Source organism: Vicugna pacos, chromosome 9, assembly GCF_048564905.1.
Source record: "Vicugna pacos chromosome 9, VicPac4, whole genome shotgun sequence".
Lineage (NCBI taxonomy): Eukaryota > Metazoa > Chordata > Mammalia > Artiodactyla > Camelidae > Vicugna > Vicugna pacos.
Window position 1 is genome coordinate 9,072,690 of NC_132995.1, and position 21,548 is coordinate 9,094,237.

Consider the following 21,548-nt stretch of genomic DNA (forward strand, 5'->3'; position numbering starts at 1 on the left):
ACAGAAAACAAATATACAACATAAAAATCAATAAACCAAAAGCTGTCTATTTAAAAGCTTAATATAATATGAAAATGAATATATGTATGTATATGCATGGCTGGGTCATTGTATTGTACAGCAGAAACTGACACATTATAACAGACTGTTCTTCAGTTAAAAAAAAGAAAAGAAAAGCTTAATATAATCAATAAATCTCTCTCAAGATCAAAGAAGAAAAAAGAAAAATTGTCAATATCAAGAATCAAAATGAGACATCACTATAGATCCTACAAGCATGAAAAGGGAAATAAGAAGGTATTATGAAACAATTCATATCAGTACATTTGGAAATTTAGATGAAAAGGGTAAGTTTTTTGAAACAGAACTTAAACACAACTGACCCAAGAAGAAATAGGAAATCTGAATATTCTTGTATCTATCAGAGAATTTAATCCACAGTTTAAAACTTTGCCACAAAAATCCAGGTCCAGATGGTCTTCAAAATAGAAAATTAAAAATAGCCCCACCTGTTACACAGATATGGGCCTCCTTTTTGTTCTTTGAAGGTATCAACCTTGCCCCCAAAGTGAGGTCTTGCTGTTTCCATGGAGATGGGTCTTTAGGGTATATTCCTGGAAGCAGCATTGCTAGGTATGAGAGTAAATGCATATGTTGTTTTGTTAGTTAGCTATTGTCAAATTTCTCCCCGTGGAGGTTGTATCATTTTGCATACCCACCAGCAATGCATGAGTGTGTTTCCCAGCTTAGGAATTTTTGTCACTTTCATAAGTGGTTTTAAATTGGCATTGTTCTCATTATGAGTGAAGTTGAGCACCTTTTCATATAGTTAAGGAACACTCATATTTGTTTCTCTATGAACTGTCCATTTCTTGTGCACACCTTAAAACATTGAGCTTTTAGACTATTTCTTATATATTAAGGAGATAAACATTTTGTGTGTGATGTAACTTGTAAATATTTTCTCTGAGATCATCACAGTTTTACTTTGTTTATGGTGTCATCTTTTCTTAAATAATTTCTAAATCTACTTAAGTTGTTTTATTTATAAATTTAATTGTATTGCTCCTGGATTTCCCCAGCAGTTTATTATGAAAAATTTTAAACACACAGGAAAGTTGAAAGAAGTGTACAGGGAACGTGTGTCTACCACTTAGATTCTGTTACTAACATTTTACCATACTTGTCTAACCATATTTCTATACACTCTATTCATCCATTAATTAATCTAACTTTTTAATGTATTTCAAAGTAAGTTACTGACATCAGTACACTTTTTCTAAATAAGTTAGCCTGCATATCATTAACTAAAGTTTGATATTTGTTAGGTTGGGTTTTTTTGTTTTTTGCTGCTTTTAATTTTCAGTAGTAATTAGAAAGATTCTCCCACTTCCAAGATGGAAAGAAATTCATGGATTCTACTTGTTATGTTTCCATATTTACACAGGGATTTCTGATTCATTTGAAGTTTATGCAGGTACAGGGTGTGAGGACTGGATCTAATTATATAGAGAGATATATTTGGACACACACGGGGGGGGTCTCTTTTAAAAGTTTTTTATTGACATATAATTCACATACCTTTTAGTGTGTACAATTTAGTGTTTTTTAGTGTTTCACAAAGTTGTGCAACCATCATTGCTACAATTTATGTATGTGTGTATATGTATATATTTGTTTTTCTCCAAATGTCTATCTAGTTGTTTCAGTGCCACATATTAAAAACTCCATCTTTCTGCCAAAGATTTGAGATGCCACAGTTGTCACTAAATGTCCAGGCGTTTGGGGATCCAGTTCTGTTCCACTGGCCTGCTTGTCCGTCTGTTTCGACGTGTGGGCCATCTTTTCTAACATCAGCAGCTCTGGTCCAGGATTCTGGAGGGAACGGGGGAGCTGGGGACGACGGACAAGTGCCCATGCCTCTCGAAGGCTTTTTATCGAGTTCTTCGAGGAAGTGACTGTTCCCTACTCCAATTCGCAAACAGAGACAAAAGCTTTACTCCTTCGCGACTGCAACAAAACCAACTGGGCAGGAAGATAGCCAGCAGGAGACCCTGGGAAGGAGAGGTACCAAAGTTCAAGATACACCCCATTCCTGCGTCTCCCAATTCCTCTCCCAGCTCCCCAGCCCAGGGTGGCGGCCCTCCCTTCTCTGGATGTCTCCTCCTTTCTGAGGACTAGTGGATCCGGGCCAGGGACTGTCCCGTCCAGCTCTTTGCCTAGGGTTGCCCCAGGAAAGCACCTGCAAGGCGTGGCGGAGGCACCCGGGGGTATAGGAGGTGAGGCCCAGCGTGTCCAATGCCTGCCGAGCGAAGTCGTGAGCATTCACCACCAGAAATCGATTTTTCATGGCCAAGGTCATATTTGTTTCAACTATAAAGGGGCTCACGGTCTGCAGGAAGGAAGGGGATCAAGAAATGAACTCCCCTCCCCCCAGCGTAAGCTCCCAGGCCCTGTCTGAGCATCCCGGGGTCTGGTTCACTCGCGAATCTCCGAGCGCTGATCCTTGAGGCCACGCCCCCAGGCAGCCCAGACCACGCCTCTTTAGGCCACGCCCCCTCGAGAGCACACGGCTTCTGAGCGCTGCTCCACGGAAGCTCCGCCGGGTAGCAAACCTCTCTCAGGCCCGCCTCCCGCTCCCCGGCCCCGGCCCCGGCCGCTGCCCCTAAGAGCCTCCGCGGTCTCTAAGTTCCTTCCCCCTGTCAGAACCCCTGCCCTTCTGAGCTGCCACTGTCGCCTCGGCCCTTTTGAGCTCCCTCCCTGCAGAGTCAGGCACCTGCACGAGGACCCCCTCGGAGCTGTACTCTGCTTTCAGAGACGCGGAGAAGTTTCGCACAAAGGCCTGCGGAGAAGGAGAAGGAGGGCCACAGGACCAAGAGCTTTCCTTGGGCAGACTCCTCCCGTCCGCCGTCGCCCCAGGGCCGTCCCAGATCCTAGAACACTCCCAGGCTCCCGGAGGCCCCCACCCGCCGCCCCCGCTCACGGTCCAAGGCTTCAAAGTTAACACGTGAATGCGTCCCCGCTCCAAGCCCTCCTTCTGTTTCCACACACTCACTCTCCATTCTACCCCGGCCAGTCTCTGAATTCCCTGCCCTCCTCCCACCTCACAGGTTCTCTTCACCCCTAGCCTCCGTTTCTCTTAAAAAAACAAACAAACCATTTCGCTTGCCTACTGGACGGTGCCCCAGACGTCTGTCTGACCTATTTATAGCCTCAGACGCAGGTGATACATCACGCACACCCATTCAGGGTATTTTTCACCACAACCTTCAATGCCAGACTTAAAGGCTACTGCGGGAATTTCAGCATGGCATCCAGCCCTCGCCCCGTCTGTGGGTCTGGGTACCTTGGTGGCTCCATACATTGCTATAAACGGAAAGGGGTTCCTGTCCACTATCGAAGATATGTTGATGATGATGCCTTTGCGCCTGGAGGAGGAAGCATTATTTGGAAGGCGGTTACTGCCAGTGGAGAAGAGATGGTCCGAGTGATTTCCCCACCTCCATCCCTCATCGGCATCCTAAGCTGAGAAGGATCAGAGAGACGGGTAAGAGTTGGGAATGTGGGTGGGACAGCGGAATGGGACGTCTGGGGAATGGAAAAAGCCCGGAGGTTGGATGAGGATAAGATCCCGAGTGGAAGACAAAGAGACTGCCTCTTACCTGGTAACCATTTGTGGCAAGACGATTCGAGTCATCTGCAGGAGGAATGGGGAGGGCCGCGTCTTTCCCTTTCCAACACTTCCGCCTACTCAGACTCCTGCAGCCTCCTCAAGTTCACTCCCATCTTCCTACCTTCCCTCTGGGAATATTCCCCTAGCACTTCTCCAGGCTGGGTGGGCCCAGTGCTGGGGGATGCTGGGGACCTCCCAGAGTGGTCAGAGCTATGCTAAACTTGAACCCAGTCCCTCTGAGCGCAGTCTTACCTGGACCACAGACATCATGTTGCAGTTTATAATATCCGAGAGTTTCTGGGGAAAGAAAGCAGAACCAATCAGTCCTTCCCTTCCACAGCCCTGGCACAACCCCCACATTTTCTTACTTTCTAGCTTACTTTTCTTTCATGGTGGAACACATTTTTTGCTCTTTAAAGTAGGATCTATAGAATTTAAAATGCACCTACCTTTTTTAAAATATATATATATATTGAAGTATAGTCAGTTTACAATGTCATATCAATTTCTGGTGTACAGCATGTTTTAGTCATGCATATACATACATATATTCCTTTTCGTATTATTTTTCATTATAGGTTACTACAAGATATTAAATATAGCTCCCCGTGCTATATAGTAGAAACCTATTTTATATATAGTAGTTAGTACCTGCAAATCTCGAACTCCCAATTTATCCCTTCCTACCCCCTACTCCTCCACAACCATAAGTTTGTTTTCTATGTCCGTGAGTCTGTTTATGTGTTGTAAATAAGTTCATTTGTGTGGGGTTTTTTTTGAGATTCCACATATATAAGTAATTAAAATGCACCTACCCTTTGACCTACTTCTGGAAATGTGATTCCTTTCCAAGATACTCACACATGTGAGAAATGCACATGCCCAGAGGTATTCATTCCAACACAATTTGTAGTCACATATAACAGGAAGCATCCTGAATGCTCATCAATACCGAGATGACTAAATAAACAGTGTAGCCAATGGATGGATCACTGAGCAACAAGTAAAAGAGTGGTTCATTCATTATTCTGATGAGAATGACCCCCAAGATATATGCCTCTTGTGAAAGGCAAAACACAGAACAATAGGCTGCCTCTATCTGAATTTAAACACACACACACACACACACACATACATCCTCCTATATGCACAGAGGGAAAACTACCTACCACACTTTAAATTTGTGGTCACTTTTGGGTTATAGGATTGGAGGGAGAAGGGAGATTTTCACCTTCACTTCATAAACTTCTTTCTTTGGATTTTTTGATCAGTAAATTTTTTATAAACGTATACCATACAATGCCAAAGTGCACGAATCTTTACTGTAAAAAATGAATCCAAATCTTTAACCTCTACCCATCTGAAAAAACAAAGTTTGACAGTTTTCCAGATTCGTCATCTCTTGCAGTCATTACTCTTGCTTTTCCCCCAGTTAACCACTGTCCTGACCTCTAACATGCTGCAGAATAGTTTTGTCCGGTTCTGAACTTCATATAAGTGGAGTCATACAGTATGTATTCTTGTATCTCTGACATTGTTTGCCAAACATTATAAGATTCATTCCCATTCCGTGTAGCAGAAGTTCTTCATTCGTGTTCATCGTGATAATTTTCCATCGTATGACGAGAGCATGCTTTATGGGTCTGATCAACTGCTGACTAACATTGAGGTCGTGTCCAGTTTGGAGCTATCACAAACGACTTATCTAGGAACATCCTTGTGTGTGTCTTCCGGCGCACATGCGCACTTTTATACAACCAGGACTGAAATGGCTGGATTGCAGAAAATGCTTATTAGGAGGTACTGCCAAGCAGTTCCCCCCAGTTGTCCAAGTTTATATGCCCACTAGCAAAGCTTAAGAATTCTAGTTATTCCACAATCCCCAGCAACACTTGGCACTGTCAATACTTTACTGTTAACCATTGTCGTGGCTGCGTGCTTGAAGCTCACTCTGGTGTTAATTGGTAGTGCCCTAATGAGAAAGAGGTTGAGTACACTTTTGTATATTCATTGGCTGCTTGAATTTTCTCTTTTGTAGAGTGCCTGTTCAAGCCTAGTTCCTATTTTTCAACTGGGTTGTTTGCATTTTTAAAATTCATAGGTGGGGGGAGGGTATAGCTCAGTGGTAGAGTGCCTGCTTGGCATGCATGAGGTCCTGGGTTCAATCCCCAGGACTGCCATTAGAAATAAATAGATAGAGAAATAGATAATTAAATAAATCAATCTTATCTTAAAAGTTACTTTCTAATTGTTCATTACTGGTATACAGATACAGAATTCACTGAAATGATGAATAAATTCTTCTGGATTTTCTGCATATACAGTCTCTTCGTCTACAAATAATATCTGTATTTCTTCCTTTCCTGGCTTTATAACGTTGATTTATTTTTTTATCTTATGTCACTGCCTAGGACCTCCCATGAAATGTTACACAGAAGAGGTCATAGCAGGCTTCCTTGTCTTGTTCCCAATCTCATAGAATAGGTATAATGCTAGTTGCAAGTTCTTTGAAGTCAGTCAGTCAGATCAAGGCAGTTTCTCTCTATTCCTAGTTTACTTTCTAAAAAATAATGAGCGTGTGTTAACTCTTAGCAATTAATTGTTACTTTCTCTGTATCTATCCAGATGATCATACAGTTTTTCTCCCATGTTTTCTGTTAATATCTAGATTGATTTTAAAATTCTGAATCATTTGCATTCCTGGAATAAAGCTCATTTGATCATGATATGTGATTCTTTTCATATATCACAGGACATATTTAACTAATTATTTTGTTCAGGGTATTTGTATTTAAGTTCCTGAAGGAGATTAAGCTCAAATTTTGCTTTCCTATAATTTCCTTGTCAGATTTTGGTATGATGGTTATAACCCGTCATAAAATGTGTTGGAAAGTGTGTGCTCTTTTTCTAGTCTTCGAAACAATTTGGATAAGATTGTTACTACTTTGACCTTAAGTGTTTGGCAGCTCACTGATAAAGGCATCAGGGCCTGGAGATTTTATTTATGGGAAGGTTTTATATTTTTATCTTTTTGACACTTTCTAATGAAGAACAATATAGATCCTGAAATGTGCCCATATCACAGGTGTACAGCTTCATGAATTTTCACCAGCTGGATACAGCCATGTAACCAGCATCCAGTTTTTAAAAAATAAAATTATCAACTCCTGAGAAGCCCCCACCCATGCTTCTTTCCACACATGACCCCTCCAAGAGTAACCACTATTGTGACGAAGTTTTACAGTATTTTACAGGACTCAATTTCTTGAACAGATAAAGCAATAGTCAGGTTTTTTACTTTTTCTTGTATTTGTTTGAATACACCATGTTTCCTAGGAAATGCCTTGAGTAATCTAACATTTCAAATTGTTGCCATTAAGACTTAGAAGGACCTTCTTATATTTTTAATAACTCCATGGGTACCTTTACCTTCATTTAAGATATTAGTTATTTGTGCCTTCTCTTCATCTTTTCTTGATCAATCTAAAAGGTTTTGTCAATTTTATTTAAAAGTCCTTCAGTGCAAAGTTTTGACTTTCTAAATGCTCTGTTTTGAAAGCTTCAATATATTCTGTTGCATGAATGGCTGCTCTTATCTTCATTATTTCCATCATTATGTTTTCTTTGATTTTTTTTTCTAACTTCCTGAGATGGGCAGTTAAATAATTGATTTTCAGCCTACTCTTTTAATGCATGCACTTAAGTTTATATATTTTCTTTGCATCCCACAAATTTTGATGTGTAGGATTTTAGTATCATTTAGCTCAAACCGTTTCCTAGCTTTATTGTCATTTGTGACCCAGGAACTTTCTTTAAGTGTATTATCTAATTTCCAAACACATAAGTTTCCCCCAACTTTTTAAATAATTTATTTCTAGCTTAGTTTCACTATGGAAAGAGAATAAATTATATCATTTGGAGTCTGATATTTGTTGAATTTATGTTTTGTGAAATGATCTGTAAGTTCAAGAAAATACTTCATATTCTGCATTTGTTGTGTGTCATTAAAGTTGGGTGATAACAAAAGCACAAGCAGCGAAAGAAAAATAGATAAACTGTATGTCATGGAAATTAAAAGCTTCTGTATATTAAAAGACTACTGACAGAGTGAAAAGGTAACTCACAAAATGGCAGGAAACATTTGCAAGTCATTCATTTGATAAGGGATTAATATCCATAATATATAAAGAATTTCCACAACTCTCAAACACCAATGAATCAACGAAGAAATTACAAAGGAAATTTAAAAATACTTAGAGACAAATGAAAATGGAAGTTAAAACGCAACATTCCAAAGCTATGGGACACAGTAAAAGCAGTGCTAAGGGGAAAATTAATAGCTGTAAACATATGCTTTAAAAAAGAAAAACTTACCTCAAATCAACAACTTAACTCTGTAAGTTAAGGAACTAGAAAAAGAAGAACAAAGTAAGCTGAAAGCTAACAGAACAAAATAACTAGTAGATTACAGCAGAGAAAAATAAAATAGAGATTGAAAAAATAATAAAGAAAATCAAGGAAACCAAAAGTTGATTCTTTGAAAAAATGAACAAATTTGACATTTATCAAAATTGATTAAGGAAAAAAATACTGAAATTACTAAAACCAGAAATGAAAGTTGGACATTATACTGATTCTACAGAAATAAAAAGGATTAAAGAACTCCCATAAGGTTATCAGCTGATTTTTCAGCAGAACTCTGAAACGAAGGAAGTGGAGTGATATATTTACAGTGATGCAAGGGGGAAACTTACAACCAAGAATACTCTATCCAGCAAGGCTCTCGTTCAGACTTGATGGAGAAATCAAAAGCTTCACAGATAAACAAAAGCTAAAAGATTCCAGCACCACCAAACCAGCTTTACAACAAATGTTAAAGGGCCTTCTGTAGTCATCAAACCATAAGAAAAGAGAACAAAAAGAAGAAAGAGGGAAAAAAAGAGACCTACAAAGGTTTGCTTTGGCTGTTTGGGGTCTTTTGTGGTTCCTTATAAATTCTGGAATTGTTTCTTCTAGTTCTGTGAGGAATGTTGTGAGTATTTTGATGGGGGTTGCATTGGATCTGTGGATTGCTTTGGGTAGTGTGGCCATTTTGATAGTGTTGATTCTTCCAATCCAAGAGCACAAGAAATCTCTCCATTTCTTTGTGTCATTTTGGTTTTCAGAGTACAGGTAACCTCCTTGGTTAAGTTTATTTTTAGGTATTTTGTTGTTTTTGATGTAATGGAAATGTCTCTGCCAGCTATAAAATTCCAGTTTTTGAAGTGAAAAACAAAAAGTGAATGAAGGGCCACAAATGGCAAAATATCCTTCTTTCTTATGGGTGAGCTGTATTCCATCATATATATATGTATGCTGCATCTTCATTGTCTGTTCAACTATCTATGTGCACTTAGGAGGCTTCCATATCTTGGCAATTATAAATAATGTTGCTGTTAATAGCAGGGTGTATGTATCTTTCTGAATTAATTCTTATTTTGTGGGTGCCTTTATGCCTTTGATAACTATGTAAGTTTAAAAGGCTAAAGTTCTAAACGTTCTTAAAAACAATGAACAGTACATATATGTAAATTAAAAATATATGTGCAGTAAAAAAAATATGATCTATTAAACCATGAAAGGCATGGAAGAAATTTAAAAGACATATTACTAAATGAAAGAAGCCAGTCTGAAAAGGCTACAAACTGTACGGTTCCAAATGACATTCTGGAAAAGGCACAGCTACAGAAACAACAAAAAGATCATGATTTCCAGGGGTTTGGGGAGAGGGAGGGAGGGAGGAATGAATAGATGGAACACAAGGGATTTTTAGGGCAATGAAATTATTCTGTATGAAACTATATTGGTGGCTACATGTCATTATGCATTTGTCAAAGCTCATAGAATGTACAACATCAAGAGTGAACCTTAATGTAAACTATGGACTTTGGTTGATAATAATGTGCCCATGTTGGTTCATCGATTGTAAAAAAAAAAAAAATCAAGGAAGAAAATTAAAAAAAGAAAAACGATTAAAGAGAGCACTGTGAACAACCGGATACCTATAAATTGGATAATCTAGATGAAATGGACAAATTTCAATGCCTTTTATAATTAAAACACTCAAACTAGGAATAGAAGGAAACTATCTCAACATAATAAATATATGGATAATGCACATAATAATACATATAATACTATAAAAAGCCCACAGCTAACATCACACTCAACAGTGAAATGGTGAAAGGGTTTCCTGCTTTTGCTATTTCTATTCAATATAGTATTGGAAGTTCTAGCCAGAGCAACTAGGCCAAGAAAAGAAGTTAAAGGCATTCAAAAATTGGAAAGGAAGAAACAAAATTATCTCTGTTTGCAGATTATATGATCTTACACGGAGAAAGTTTAAAGATTCCACAAAAAAAGTGAGAACTAATAAACAAATTCACAAAGTCACAAGGTACAAAATCAGCACCAAGAAATCAGTTGCATTTTTCCAGATGAACAATGAACAACCCAAAAGGGAAGTTATGAAAAAAATACCACTTGCAATAGCATCAAAAAGAATAAAAGAATAAATGTACTTAGGAATTAACTTAAGCAAGAAGGAAAGACATATACTGAAAACTACAAATCATTACTGAAACATATTAGAGAAGACATCAGAAAGACATCCCATGTACGTGGATTGGAAGACTTAATATTGCTAAGACTACAGTACTACCCAAAGTGATCTACAGACTCAGTACAAACTCTATAAAAATCCTAACAGCATTTTTTTTCAGAAGTAGAAAAACCCACCCCAAAATTCATAGGGAATCTCAAGGGACCCTGAATAGGCAAACTAATCTTGCATCCATCATTTCTACTTCTGGGTATATACCTGAAAGAATTAAAAGCAGGAACACAAACATATTTGTAGACTAACATTCATAGCATCATTATTCATTATAACCACAAGGTGGAAACAACCCAAATGTCTATCAACAGATAAATGTGATACATACATACAATGGAATATCATTCAGCCTTAAAAAGGAATAAAATTGTGACATGTTTTACAACATGGATGAACCTTGATAACACTATACTACACTAGAAATAAACCAAGCACAGAAGGACAGATACTGTATGATTCCACTTATATGAGGCACCTAGAATAGTCAAGTTCATAGAGACAGAAAGTAGGATGGGGGAGGGTATAGCTCAGTGGTAGAGTGCATGCTTAGCATGTAGAGGTCCTGGATTCAATCCCCAGTGCATTCGTTTAAAAAAAATAGTAAAACAAATAAAGAAAGAAACCTAATTACCCCCCCCCCAAAAAAATCCAAAAGAAAAAATTTTTTCAAAGTAGGATGGTGGTTGCCAGGAGCTGTGGGTAGGGAGGGATGGGGGGGTTACTGTTTAATGGGTACAGAGTTTCAGTGTGAGATACTGAAAACATTCTGGAGATGGATAGCGGTGACTGTTTCACAACAAGGTAAATGTACACTAATGCCACTGAGCTGTACACTTCAACATAGTTAAAAATGACAAGATTTATGTTATGTACATTTGCCATAACTTAAAAATAAAGAAAATAAAAGGAATGAAGTTCTGATACCTGCTACAACATGGATGAAATTGAAAACACTGTGGTAAGTAAAATAAGCCATACACAAAAGGAAAATTATTCTGTGATTCCATTTGTATAATGCATCTAGAATTAGCAAGTTCACAGAGGCAGAAAGTAGAAATAGATGTTATCAGGGGTGAGGAATAGGGAAGACTGGGGAGGTACTGCTTAATAGGACCAGAGTTTCTGTTTGAGGTGATGAAAAAGTTCTGGAAATAGATAGTGGTGATGCCTGTGCAACACTGTGAATGAATGTAATGCCACTAAGTTGCACACTTTAAAATGGTAAATTTTATATTATCTATGTCATGATTTTTAAAAAAAAATCTATGCTTACATGCACCCCAATGTTCACAGCAGCACTATTTACAATAGCGAAGATGTGGAAGCAACCTAAATGTCCATCAACAGATGACTGGATAAAGAAGTCGTGGTATATATATACAGTGGAATACCACTCAGCCATTAAAAAGAATAAAATAATGCCACTTGCAGCAACATGGATGGACCTGGAGATCGCCATATTATTAAGTGAAGTAAGTGAGACAGAGAAAGACAAATAGCATATGATATCACTTATATGTGGAATCTTTAAAAAATTACACAAATGAAATTACTTGCAAAACAGAAATAGACAGACAGACATAGAAAACAAACTTATGGTTAGCTAAGGGGAAAGGAAGGAGGGATAAATTAGGAGTTTGGGATTAGCAGATTAGAAACTCCTATATACAAAATAGATAAATGACAAGGTCCTACTTTATAGCACAGGGAACTATATTCAATAGCTTGTAATAACCTATAATGAAAATGAATACGAAAAAAATGTGTATAACTGAGTTACTGGGCTGTACACCAGGAACTAAATGTAACACTGTAAATCAACAATACTCCAATTAAAGAAAAAGAGAGAGAGAGGCGGGATGTATTTTCAAAAACATCTGTGCTGCTGTTTCCATTATCTTGGTCACATGTAGACCTATTTACATTATCTATTATTTCTTTTGCTCTCAATCACGATTTTTCTTCTAATGTTCCAGGTTATATTTTGTTGGGTGCTGGGTATTTAATATTTAAAAACTGTATTGCTAATTCAAGGCTCTGGACTACATCGGTTTTTCTCTAAAAATGATAGATTTTGTTTTGCTTTGCTTCTCCCAGGCAGCTAAACTAGGGGGCGCTAAAACATCAGATCAACTTAATCCCAAAGAGCATTGAGATAGTTTGAAATCTGGCTTCAGTTCCTGTGAAACCTACTTTACCCTGACTCTTAGATTATCGTTTTCAGGACCCTAACCTAAAGCCTGGGATTTTTTCCAAAGCTTTGAACTACATTACTTGTTGTGGCTCCAACCGTATGATGAAAACTCTTGTTTAGCCTCTTAAACACTCATCCACTTTGAAGGAAAATGGTGCTTCAAATATCAGCTTTACCTCTCTTGGAGTCTCTCTTCCCTCAAATCTTGGTGCAGTATTCCTCATCGCCTTAGTAGTTCTATGATACCTTCAAACAGTTATTTTAAAAATCTTTTATCCATGGGCAGAAGACCTAAATAGACATCTCTCCAAAGAAGACATCCAGATGGCCAGCAAGCACGTGAAAAGATGCTCAACATCACTAATTGTTAGAGAAATGCAAATCAAAATTACCATGAGGTATCACTTCACACCAGTCAGAATGGCCATCATTAAAAAGTGCACAAACCATAAATGCTGGAGAAGGCAGGGAGAAAAAGGACCCCTCCTACATTGTCAGTGGAAATGTAAATTGGTACAGCCACTGTGAAGGAGAGTATGGAGATTCCTTAAAAAACTAAAAATTGACTTCATATGATCCAGCAATCCCACTCCTGGCATATACTCAGAGAAAAATATGATTCAAAAAGACACATGCACCCCAGTGTTCATAGCAGCACTATATACCATAGCCAAGAGGTGAAAACAACCCAGAAGTCCATCAACACAAGACTGGATGAAGAAGAGGTGGCACGTGTGTGCACGCGCACACACACAATGGAATACTACTCAGCCATAAAAAAGAATAAAATAATGCCATTTGCAGCAACATCGATGGACCTGGAGATCATCATTCTAAGTAAAGTAAGCCAGAAAGAGAAGAAAAATGCCATATGATATGGCTTATATGTGGAATCTTTAAAAAAAAAAAAGGACACAAATGAAGTTATCTACAAAACAGAAATGGACTCACAGACAAAGAGAACAAACTTAGGGTTACCAGAGGGTAAAGAGGGGTGGGAAGGGATAAATTAGGAATCTGAAAATTGCATCTTTCGGAGAGTGATGGAAATGTTAGCTATCTTGACTGTGGTAGTGGTTTCATTGGTGTAGATATCTATCAAAATTAATCAAATTGTACATTTGAAATATTGTAGTTTACTGTACAGGAACCATACCACAATAAAGGTGTTAAAAAATCTTTTATCCAGTTTCCTAATCGTTCTCAAATGCAGGGTTCATCTCCAGCCACAACTTCCTCTAACACCAGAGGGAGGAGACACTGGCTGCCTCTCTTAAATTTTATAAAATGAGCCATGCATTACTTTTGAAATAATAATATGTAAAATTTAAAAGTCATCCTAATCTTCTGTTTTGTCTATGTCTAATAATAGCCAACACTCATGGGGGTGGCTGGGTTTAGCTCATACTTAGCATGCCCAAGGTCTTGGGTTCAATTCCCAGGTACCTCTATTTAAAAAAAAAAAAAGAAATAAATCAAACACAGAATAGCCAACATTTATGGAGCACACAGCTTAGGTTTATGTGCATTATTTTATTCCATTGTCATATCAGCCCTATGAGGCCAGCAAAAATATGCATTCCCATTTTCTAGATACGAAACTGAGGCACTGACTTTCCTACGTGAGTCATGTCCCCTTAAAGTTGGCACCAGGGAATACAAAAGGGCAGAGAGAAGCAGCCTCAGCTTGAACGCTTGTACGGTTGGGCACTGCAGAAGGGCGCCCCATGGAAGGAAGCCTCCTTCACATCCTAGACGTCATAAATTTGTAGCTTTCAGATCATTTTTTCCAGTGGAAGGCAATAGATTACCTGCCTGAAACTACAGAGGGAGCAGCATGAAGAAGAGGTGACCACGGACGGGTGCTCGGTTTTACTTACTTGGGCGATGTCCTCAGAGTCGAGCAGTTTACCCAAGTTGTCTGCATATTGCTTGGCCACATTGTTCACTGAGTGAGAGGGGACACATTGTTTGCGTCACTCCAAACAGTTCCCGCGGGACAGGGTGGCGACCAAGGGAGGGCGAGCACAAGGGAGTTCTGGGTCAGGGTGAGCATATTGAGGGCAGCACTCCTCCCAGAGGGCATGGGGACATACCCAGTATTCCAATCTCCAGGTCCTTCAGTCCTGCCTCAATGGGCTCGTAGATCTCCAAGCCCCCGGTGAAATCAGCCTGGATGACTCGGGTGCTTCGGCCATAAAGCCGCTCTGGGGAGGGGGACAGGGCAGTGGAAGACAGAACCTTAGCTGGAATTCAGTCCCACCTTTGCCCCATCCCACCCCAGTCCTTGTTCAGTTCCTGCCCCTACCCCCCCCTTCGATGGCCCCAGATGCAGAGGGAGGCCCCTCCCTGCACCCGCCCCGACCATGCCCCTCTATGACCCCCAGGCCATGCCCTGGTATCGCCCCAGGACATTCCCAGCCCCTCTCCCCTCCTCACCTATCTCCTTGGCCTCGTGTTCCAACTTGCTCGGGTCTCGACTGATGAGGACGATGTTCAGACCTCTCCGGGCAAGCTGCGGGGGATGCATTCATTGACTTACTCACCAATTCCACAAATAGTTACCGGATGCTGACAGTCTGATGCAGTGTTGCAGGCACTGGTGGATGCAGAGGTGAACAAAAGAGAAATTCGGAAAGTCCGCCTTCATGGAGCACGCGTTCTAGGGAAATAGTATTCCAGGCAGAGAGAGCAGCAAGTGCAAAGGCCCTTGCACAAAGGCTGGCAGCTTAGAGGACAGCAAACAGTACGGTGTGCACTGAATGACTTGGCCGGTACCCAGGGTCTCAGCTAGGTGGACAGGGAACTAAATCATGGGACTCCGGACGGACAGTTAAGACTTTGGCTTTTATTCTCAGTGATATAAAGAATCCATTGATTTGCATTCCTTCCTTCATGCATTTCTTCAAAATGTGTTTACTCAGCCCTTGCTCTTTGCTGGATGGTGCTGGAAACACCGGATGCCCAAGATAGACTCGGTCTCTCTCAGTAGCCAGAGAGCTCTCTCTAAAACACAAACCTGCTCCTGCCTTTCCTACTCAGAACCTGCTTTGACTCCCCAGGGTCCTGGAGATAAAACCACACTCATCACCCTGGCCCTGAGTGGCCTGGGTCTAGCCTGAGTCTTCAGCTGTCCCTCCTGCCAGTGGCCCTCTGTGGGAATCCAGGCTCAGCAGGCAGTTCAACAGCCCCAAAAGCACCTTCTGAATTTTCCTGCCTCTGGGCCTTTGCACATGCTGTTTCTGCTGCCTTGAATGCCCTACCCCTTGAAACAGAGTTAGCAGACATTTGTGGAATGGGTGCTGAGCAGCATTTTGGTGCATGTCTGACCCTCTCAACCTGCATGTCTGAGGGTGATGTGTTACGTGGGGCTGAGTGTCCATCAGCTTTGGGGGGAGGTTGGACACAAACATCTCAACAGCCTCATGCATCTTAGAGGTTGATGCTGTGAAGGGCATTTATTCATTCAACAAACATTTGCCCAGAATCCACTTGTGCCTGGCCCTGTACTTGGTGGCACAGCCACAGCCCTGCCCTCATGGGGCTCACAGCGTGGTGCTGGGACAGACCAGTCCCCAGACAGCAATGACTCAGAGCAGCCATCGCTACTGGCTGACTCGCATCTAGACCCAAGTACTCTCCCTTTCCCCCAGGGTTGCCTGGCTCCTTGTGTTCTAGCCTCCCCTCCCTTCTTGGCCATCAAGGACATCACTTCAGCTTTCTCCCGTCTTCCCCTGCATCACAACTTTTCCCTCTTCTGGATTATTCCCATCAGCTTGCAAACCTGCCAGAATCACTCCCGTCTTCTCTGTTCAGGTATTGCGCCATTTCTTATCACCCCATCCCACTTTACTCAATGTTCAAAGAAAGGGTTGTTGACGTTGGCTCTCCTCCCATACCCTCTTGCTTCCATTCCAGCTGGGCTCCTGCTCCTACCAGGCCACCCAAGCCACTCTAGTCACCAATAACTTCCGTGTTGCTAAATCCAGTGCTGTGTTCTCAGCATCTCCCAGCAGCAAATGACACATTCATCACGCCTCTGCTTGGAAGCATTCCTTACCTGGTTTCCGAGACCTCACTTTCCACGCTGGTTTTGCCCCTACTTTGTCTCAGTAGGGAGCACTTTGGGGTGATTCAGATCGTGCTGCCCCTCTCCATAGGCCCCCAGGGCCATGGGCGTCTCATCTAGTCTCATAACTTAATTTTTTTTCTTAAGGCAAAGTTGTTTTTCTTTTCACTGACGTATAGTCAGTTTACAATGTTGCGTCACTTTCTGGTGGACAGCATAATGTTTCAGTCAGACATATACATACATATCTTCCTTTTCATATTCTTTTCATTATAGGTCACTACAAGATATTGAATATAGTTCCCTGTGCTGTACAAAAGAAACTTGTTGTTTATCTAATTTATATATACTCGTTAGTATCTGCAAATCCCAAACTCCCAATTTATCCCTTCCTACCCTCTTACCCCCTGGTAATTGTAAGTTTGTTTTCTAGTGTCATAACTTCAAGTAGCATTGTTATGTTGATGATGCTTCAGTGTACATCTCCACCCCTCTGAACTCCAGAGCGGACCCTCTCGGCTGCATGCTTCTCAATTGGATACCTAATTGGTATCTTAAACTTCGAATATCCAGAACTAGACTCCTTCCCCTTTCCCCTAAACCTGGTCCCCTCATTTCAACTCCATCTCAGTAATGGCAACTCCATCCTTTGAGGTATTTTGGTCAAAAATCTTGTGGTAATTTAGTTTATGAGGCCAGCATTACCCTAATAGCAAAAACCAAACAAAGATATTACAAGAAAACTACAAACTCAGGGAACTATATTCAATATCTTGTAATAGCCTATAATGAAACAGAAAAGAATACATATGTATAACTGAATCACTATGTTGTACACCAGAAACTGACACCACATTGTAAATCAATTATACTTCAGTTAAAAAAAAAACCCTACAAACTAATATCCCTCTAAACTTAGACACAAAAATTCTCAACAAAATATTGGTAAATCAAATCCAGCAATATCGAAAAAGGATAACAGATAATCACCAAATGGGGCTTATTGCAGGAATGCAGGGTTAGCTTAACATTTTAAAAATCAATTGGTGTAATTTATTATATAAACAGACTAAAGAAGAAAAGCCCTATGATCGTACCTCAACAGACAAAGAAAAATTAATTGACAAATGTCAACTTCCATCCTTGATAAAAACTTTCAGCAATCTAGGTGTAGAAAAGATCTTCCTTAACCTTATAAGGTCATGTAAACACATATATACACGCATGCATACATTTAAAAACCTGCAGCTAACATTATACTTAATGGCTAAAACCTGAATGGTTTTTCCCTAAGGTCAGGAAAAAAGGCAAAGATATTCACTCTTAGCATTCCTCTCAACATCATATTTAATTTTCCAGCCAGTACAATAAGGCAAGAAAAAGAAATAATAGGTATACAGACTGGAAAGGAAGAAATAAAATTGTCTCTATACTCAGATGACATGATTGTCTACACAGAAAAATTTTAAGAAATCTACAAAAAAGCTACAAGAACTAAGGAGCGTACACCAGAAGTTGACACAACATTGTAAACTGACTATAACTCAGTTAAAAAAAAAAAAAAGAACTATGAAGTGAGTTTAGCAAGGTTTCAGGTTACAAGGTCCAAAGTTTGGAGTCATACTCCACCTCCAGTCTGTTTAATAGAATCAATACAAATCCCCAGTACTTTTCATACCTCTAATACTGTCATCCTGGTCTAAATCATCAGGATCTCTTGCTTGGATTTTGCAAAAGCCTCTTAGCTGATCTTGCTTCCACCCTCGCCCACTATAGTATCGTATCCTTCTTCTACTCAGAACCCCCCCAAGATCCCATCTCTCTCAGTAAATGTTAAAGTCCCCACAATAACCTACCAGATTCCCCATGATTTGCCCTCAAATTGCATCTCTGTCCTCCTCTCCCATAGCTCCCCTCTCCCTTTTACTTTTACTGTTACAGTGGCCCCTTTCCTGCTTCTCCAATAAGCAACACTCCCTACCTAGGGCCTTTGCACTGGCTGTTTCTTCTCCCTGGAAATTCCTTCACCTCACCTCCCTCCCTCACCTCCTTCTAGTCTTTGCCCATTGTTGCCTTCTCAGTGACACCTTCTCTGATTACTCTATTATAAAAATTGGAACCTGCACATCCCCAGGGCTCCCTGTCCTCCTTTCCTGATTTATTTTTCTCCTTAACCCTTGTAATCATTTGACACACCGTCCTTTGTACTTGTTTATCTTATTTACACATGTCTCCCCTCACTAGAACAGAAGCTTTGCGAGGGCAAGGTCTTTTGATTTTTTTCAAATCGATTTTGTTCACTGTAACCCTTGTACCTTGAAGATGCCTGGCACGTGGAGGTGGCATATAAATAGGTTTTGAATGAATAAATCAGGGTGACGGTGGGAGAACATCAAGGATCTGTAGAAGCCCTGTGTTAACACCTGCCCCCAGCCTGGGGGCCAGAGGGAAGGCTTCCTAGGGGAGAGGACGTCTGAGGGAAGCAGACAAAGCACACGATTCGCAGTCTCTTACGGGCAGCTGACAAGAGGCAAACAGACAAGAGAAGCTTTCCCACCACCCACTAGGCTCCAAGCGCTGGCTCACCTCGTGTGCATAAGCCCTGCCGATGCCGCTGGTAGCTCCTGTCACCACTAGAAACAGGAGAAGGAGCAGGAAGTAGGTGGGGGAGCCCGACCAGATCCCACCCTGTCATCCCCTCCATTCTCCCTCTTGTGGGTTTTTGCGCCTTTTCTGGGAACCCCCCTCACTGAGATCCAGCTCCTCCTGGTTCTTGTCCTCATCCTTCGTGGGCTCAGGTCTCTGACACCTGCTCCGCTTACCTGCACAGGTTTGGGGACTTCAAGCACCCCGTGCCTCCCTTGACCTTCTCGCTCCAGCCTTCACCTGTCTTGCTTCCAGGAATCCTCTGGCCACACCTGTCTGTCCTCGTTCCTGTTTCTGCCTCTCTTTCCCCTTCCCTCCCCCCAGCCAGCCCAACCTGCCTGGCATGGAGCCCTCCTCCCTCACCTGCCCAGGCTCCGTGGGCCCGGAGCCAGGGGGCGCCCCGGCGCGCCTGGGGCAGCAGGTAAACATAGACTGTGTAGACCACCCCCCAGGTCGCCCACAGCAGCAGACACACGGCGGTAACTGCTCCCAGCACTCTCAGTGCATCCCACTCCGACTCCATCATAACTCCGGTCAACAAGTCACCCGACCTAGGGCCTAGGAGGCTGCCTTCGGGAGCGGCTATTTCAAGCCTGGCGGAAGCAGGGGCGGGGGGAGGGTTGGGGGTGGGGTGGGCTGGGGAACGACACACCTCGCTAGCACCCCTCTCACCACCTGGCAAGCATTCCGCCCTGCCCTTCACTGTAGCCACGCCCCGGGGCCTTCAACTACCTGATAGTCACGCCCATCAGCCCTAGCACTGCCCTGTCCTATCTAATTCGGCCACAAGTGTTTAAGGTCTGCTTTGAATCCCTGCAGAACAGTACATCCCACCTCCCCTCAGCCCACTGGACTAGGGGAAGTGTACCCAGAGATGCCCTCTGTGTGGGTCACTGAACTCACTCTAGCTGCTGATAGGAGCCAGAACTGATAATAGCTTGTCAATATTCAATGGGTCAGACCACCCTGACCTACAGACTATCAGCTCAGGCCACGAAGAAGCCAAAGCCCTTACAACAGCTTTAAGGGATCTTGCTCCTCATTCCTCCTCTGCAAATTCTTTTTTAATTATTATTACTATTGTGGTAAAATATGCACCACATAGATTTTACCACTTGAACCCTTTTTAAGTGTATATATGGTTCAGTGACATTAAGTATGTTCACAGTATTGTGCAACTGTCACCACTAATCCACTTCCAGAAATATTTCATAATCTTTGATAAAGAGAAAACAACAGGCCCCCAGCAGAGTCGCTTGTGCTAACCCCCAGGTCAGCCAAACAAGACCTAATCGCTAACCTGACTGCAGTTTCAGCCCCCCCTGATGTAACCCTCATCCGCTTCACCCGCGATCGCGCGGTCAGCACTAGTTAGGTAATCCACCCCACAGACCCTTCCGTTCCCCTTAGAGGGTGGCCTTGCCTGAAACAATGCATTCTTTGCTAACAATTTCCTTCTTTTCCCCCTTTCCACCTTTAAAAACCTTTCCTGGGTTGGAGTTATAGCTCAGTGGTAGAGCTCGTGCTTAGCTGGCGTGCACAAGGTCCTGGGTTCAATCCCCAGTGCCTCCGTTAACGGGGTGGGGTGGGGTGGAAAGGGAGCTTGGACTTAAAAAACAAACAAAGACAGCAGATAGGAAAAGCCCATGTCTTTAGGGGAAAAAACAACAACAAAAAACACCTTTCCTTATTTCCATCCCAGTGGAGCACCTTTGTATCCCTGGATGGAATGCAGCCTGATTCATAAATCATTGAATGACGTTAACTTGATCTTTAAATGTACCCAGTTAAGTTTTTGTTATTTAACAGATTTGGTGGCAGTGGTAGGACTGAAGGAAACTTCAGGCGACAAAGGCTGTCCCCAAAGGCGACAGCTTTGGGGACAACAAGAAACACAGGTGTGGTACCCCTTGCACAGTTTGAGCTGACCGTCTTTCTCGACACCTCCACTTCCGAGGGCCCTGAATGAGTTCCTCTTGGTTCTGAGCTCTGCTCTGTTTGGGTTAAGCTCCCGATCTAATTGGCTTTCCAGTTCATTCCCCATTTGTCTGGAATCACTGCTTCCATATTGGGAAATATTGGTGACAGTTACAATTTGCCATTTGTCTGGAATCAGCCTGTAGTTCCCATTCTTTGCTGGTTCAGCCTTTTCCCCCATCCCCAGTTCCACGTTGTGAATTGCTGGTGGTGACATAGGATCTTTTCTTGTCCAGGATCCAGTAATGTCTCTGGGTTATTGCCAATCTATTAACATTCATATGTTTGTTTGTCTTGTCTTGTATTAATAAAGGCTGTTGCTAACTGAGATCAC

General features: G+C 41.6%; 1 protein-coding gene across 1 annotated transcript; it reads right to left on the bottom strand.

Moving 5' to 3' along the window:
* Positions 1-1,601: 1,601 nt before the first annotated feature.
* LOC102541138 (very-long-chain 3-oxoacyl-CoA reductase-B-like) lies at positions 1,602-19,790 on the bottom strand. Its single transcript, XM_015243105.3, has 11 exons — positions 19,601-19,790; positions 19,178-19,224; positions 14,962-15,037; positions 14,619-14,729; positions 14,403-14,470; positions 3,926-3,970; positions 3,663-3,697; positions 3,347-3,428; positions 2,777-2,842; positions 2,243-2,392; positions 1,602-2,054 (listed from the first exon to the last, which is right to left on the bottom strand). The coding sequence occupies exons 1-11, from the start codon at positions 19,761-19,763 to the stop codon at positions 1,935-1,937; spliced, it is 963 nt and encodes a 320-aa protein (XP_015098591.1). The 5' UTR covers positions 19,764-19,790; the 3' UTR covers positions 1,602-1,934.
* Positions 19,791-21,548: the final 1,758 nt, after the last annotated feature.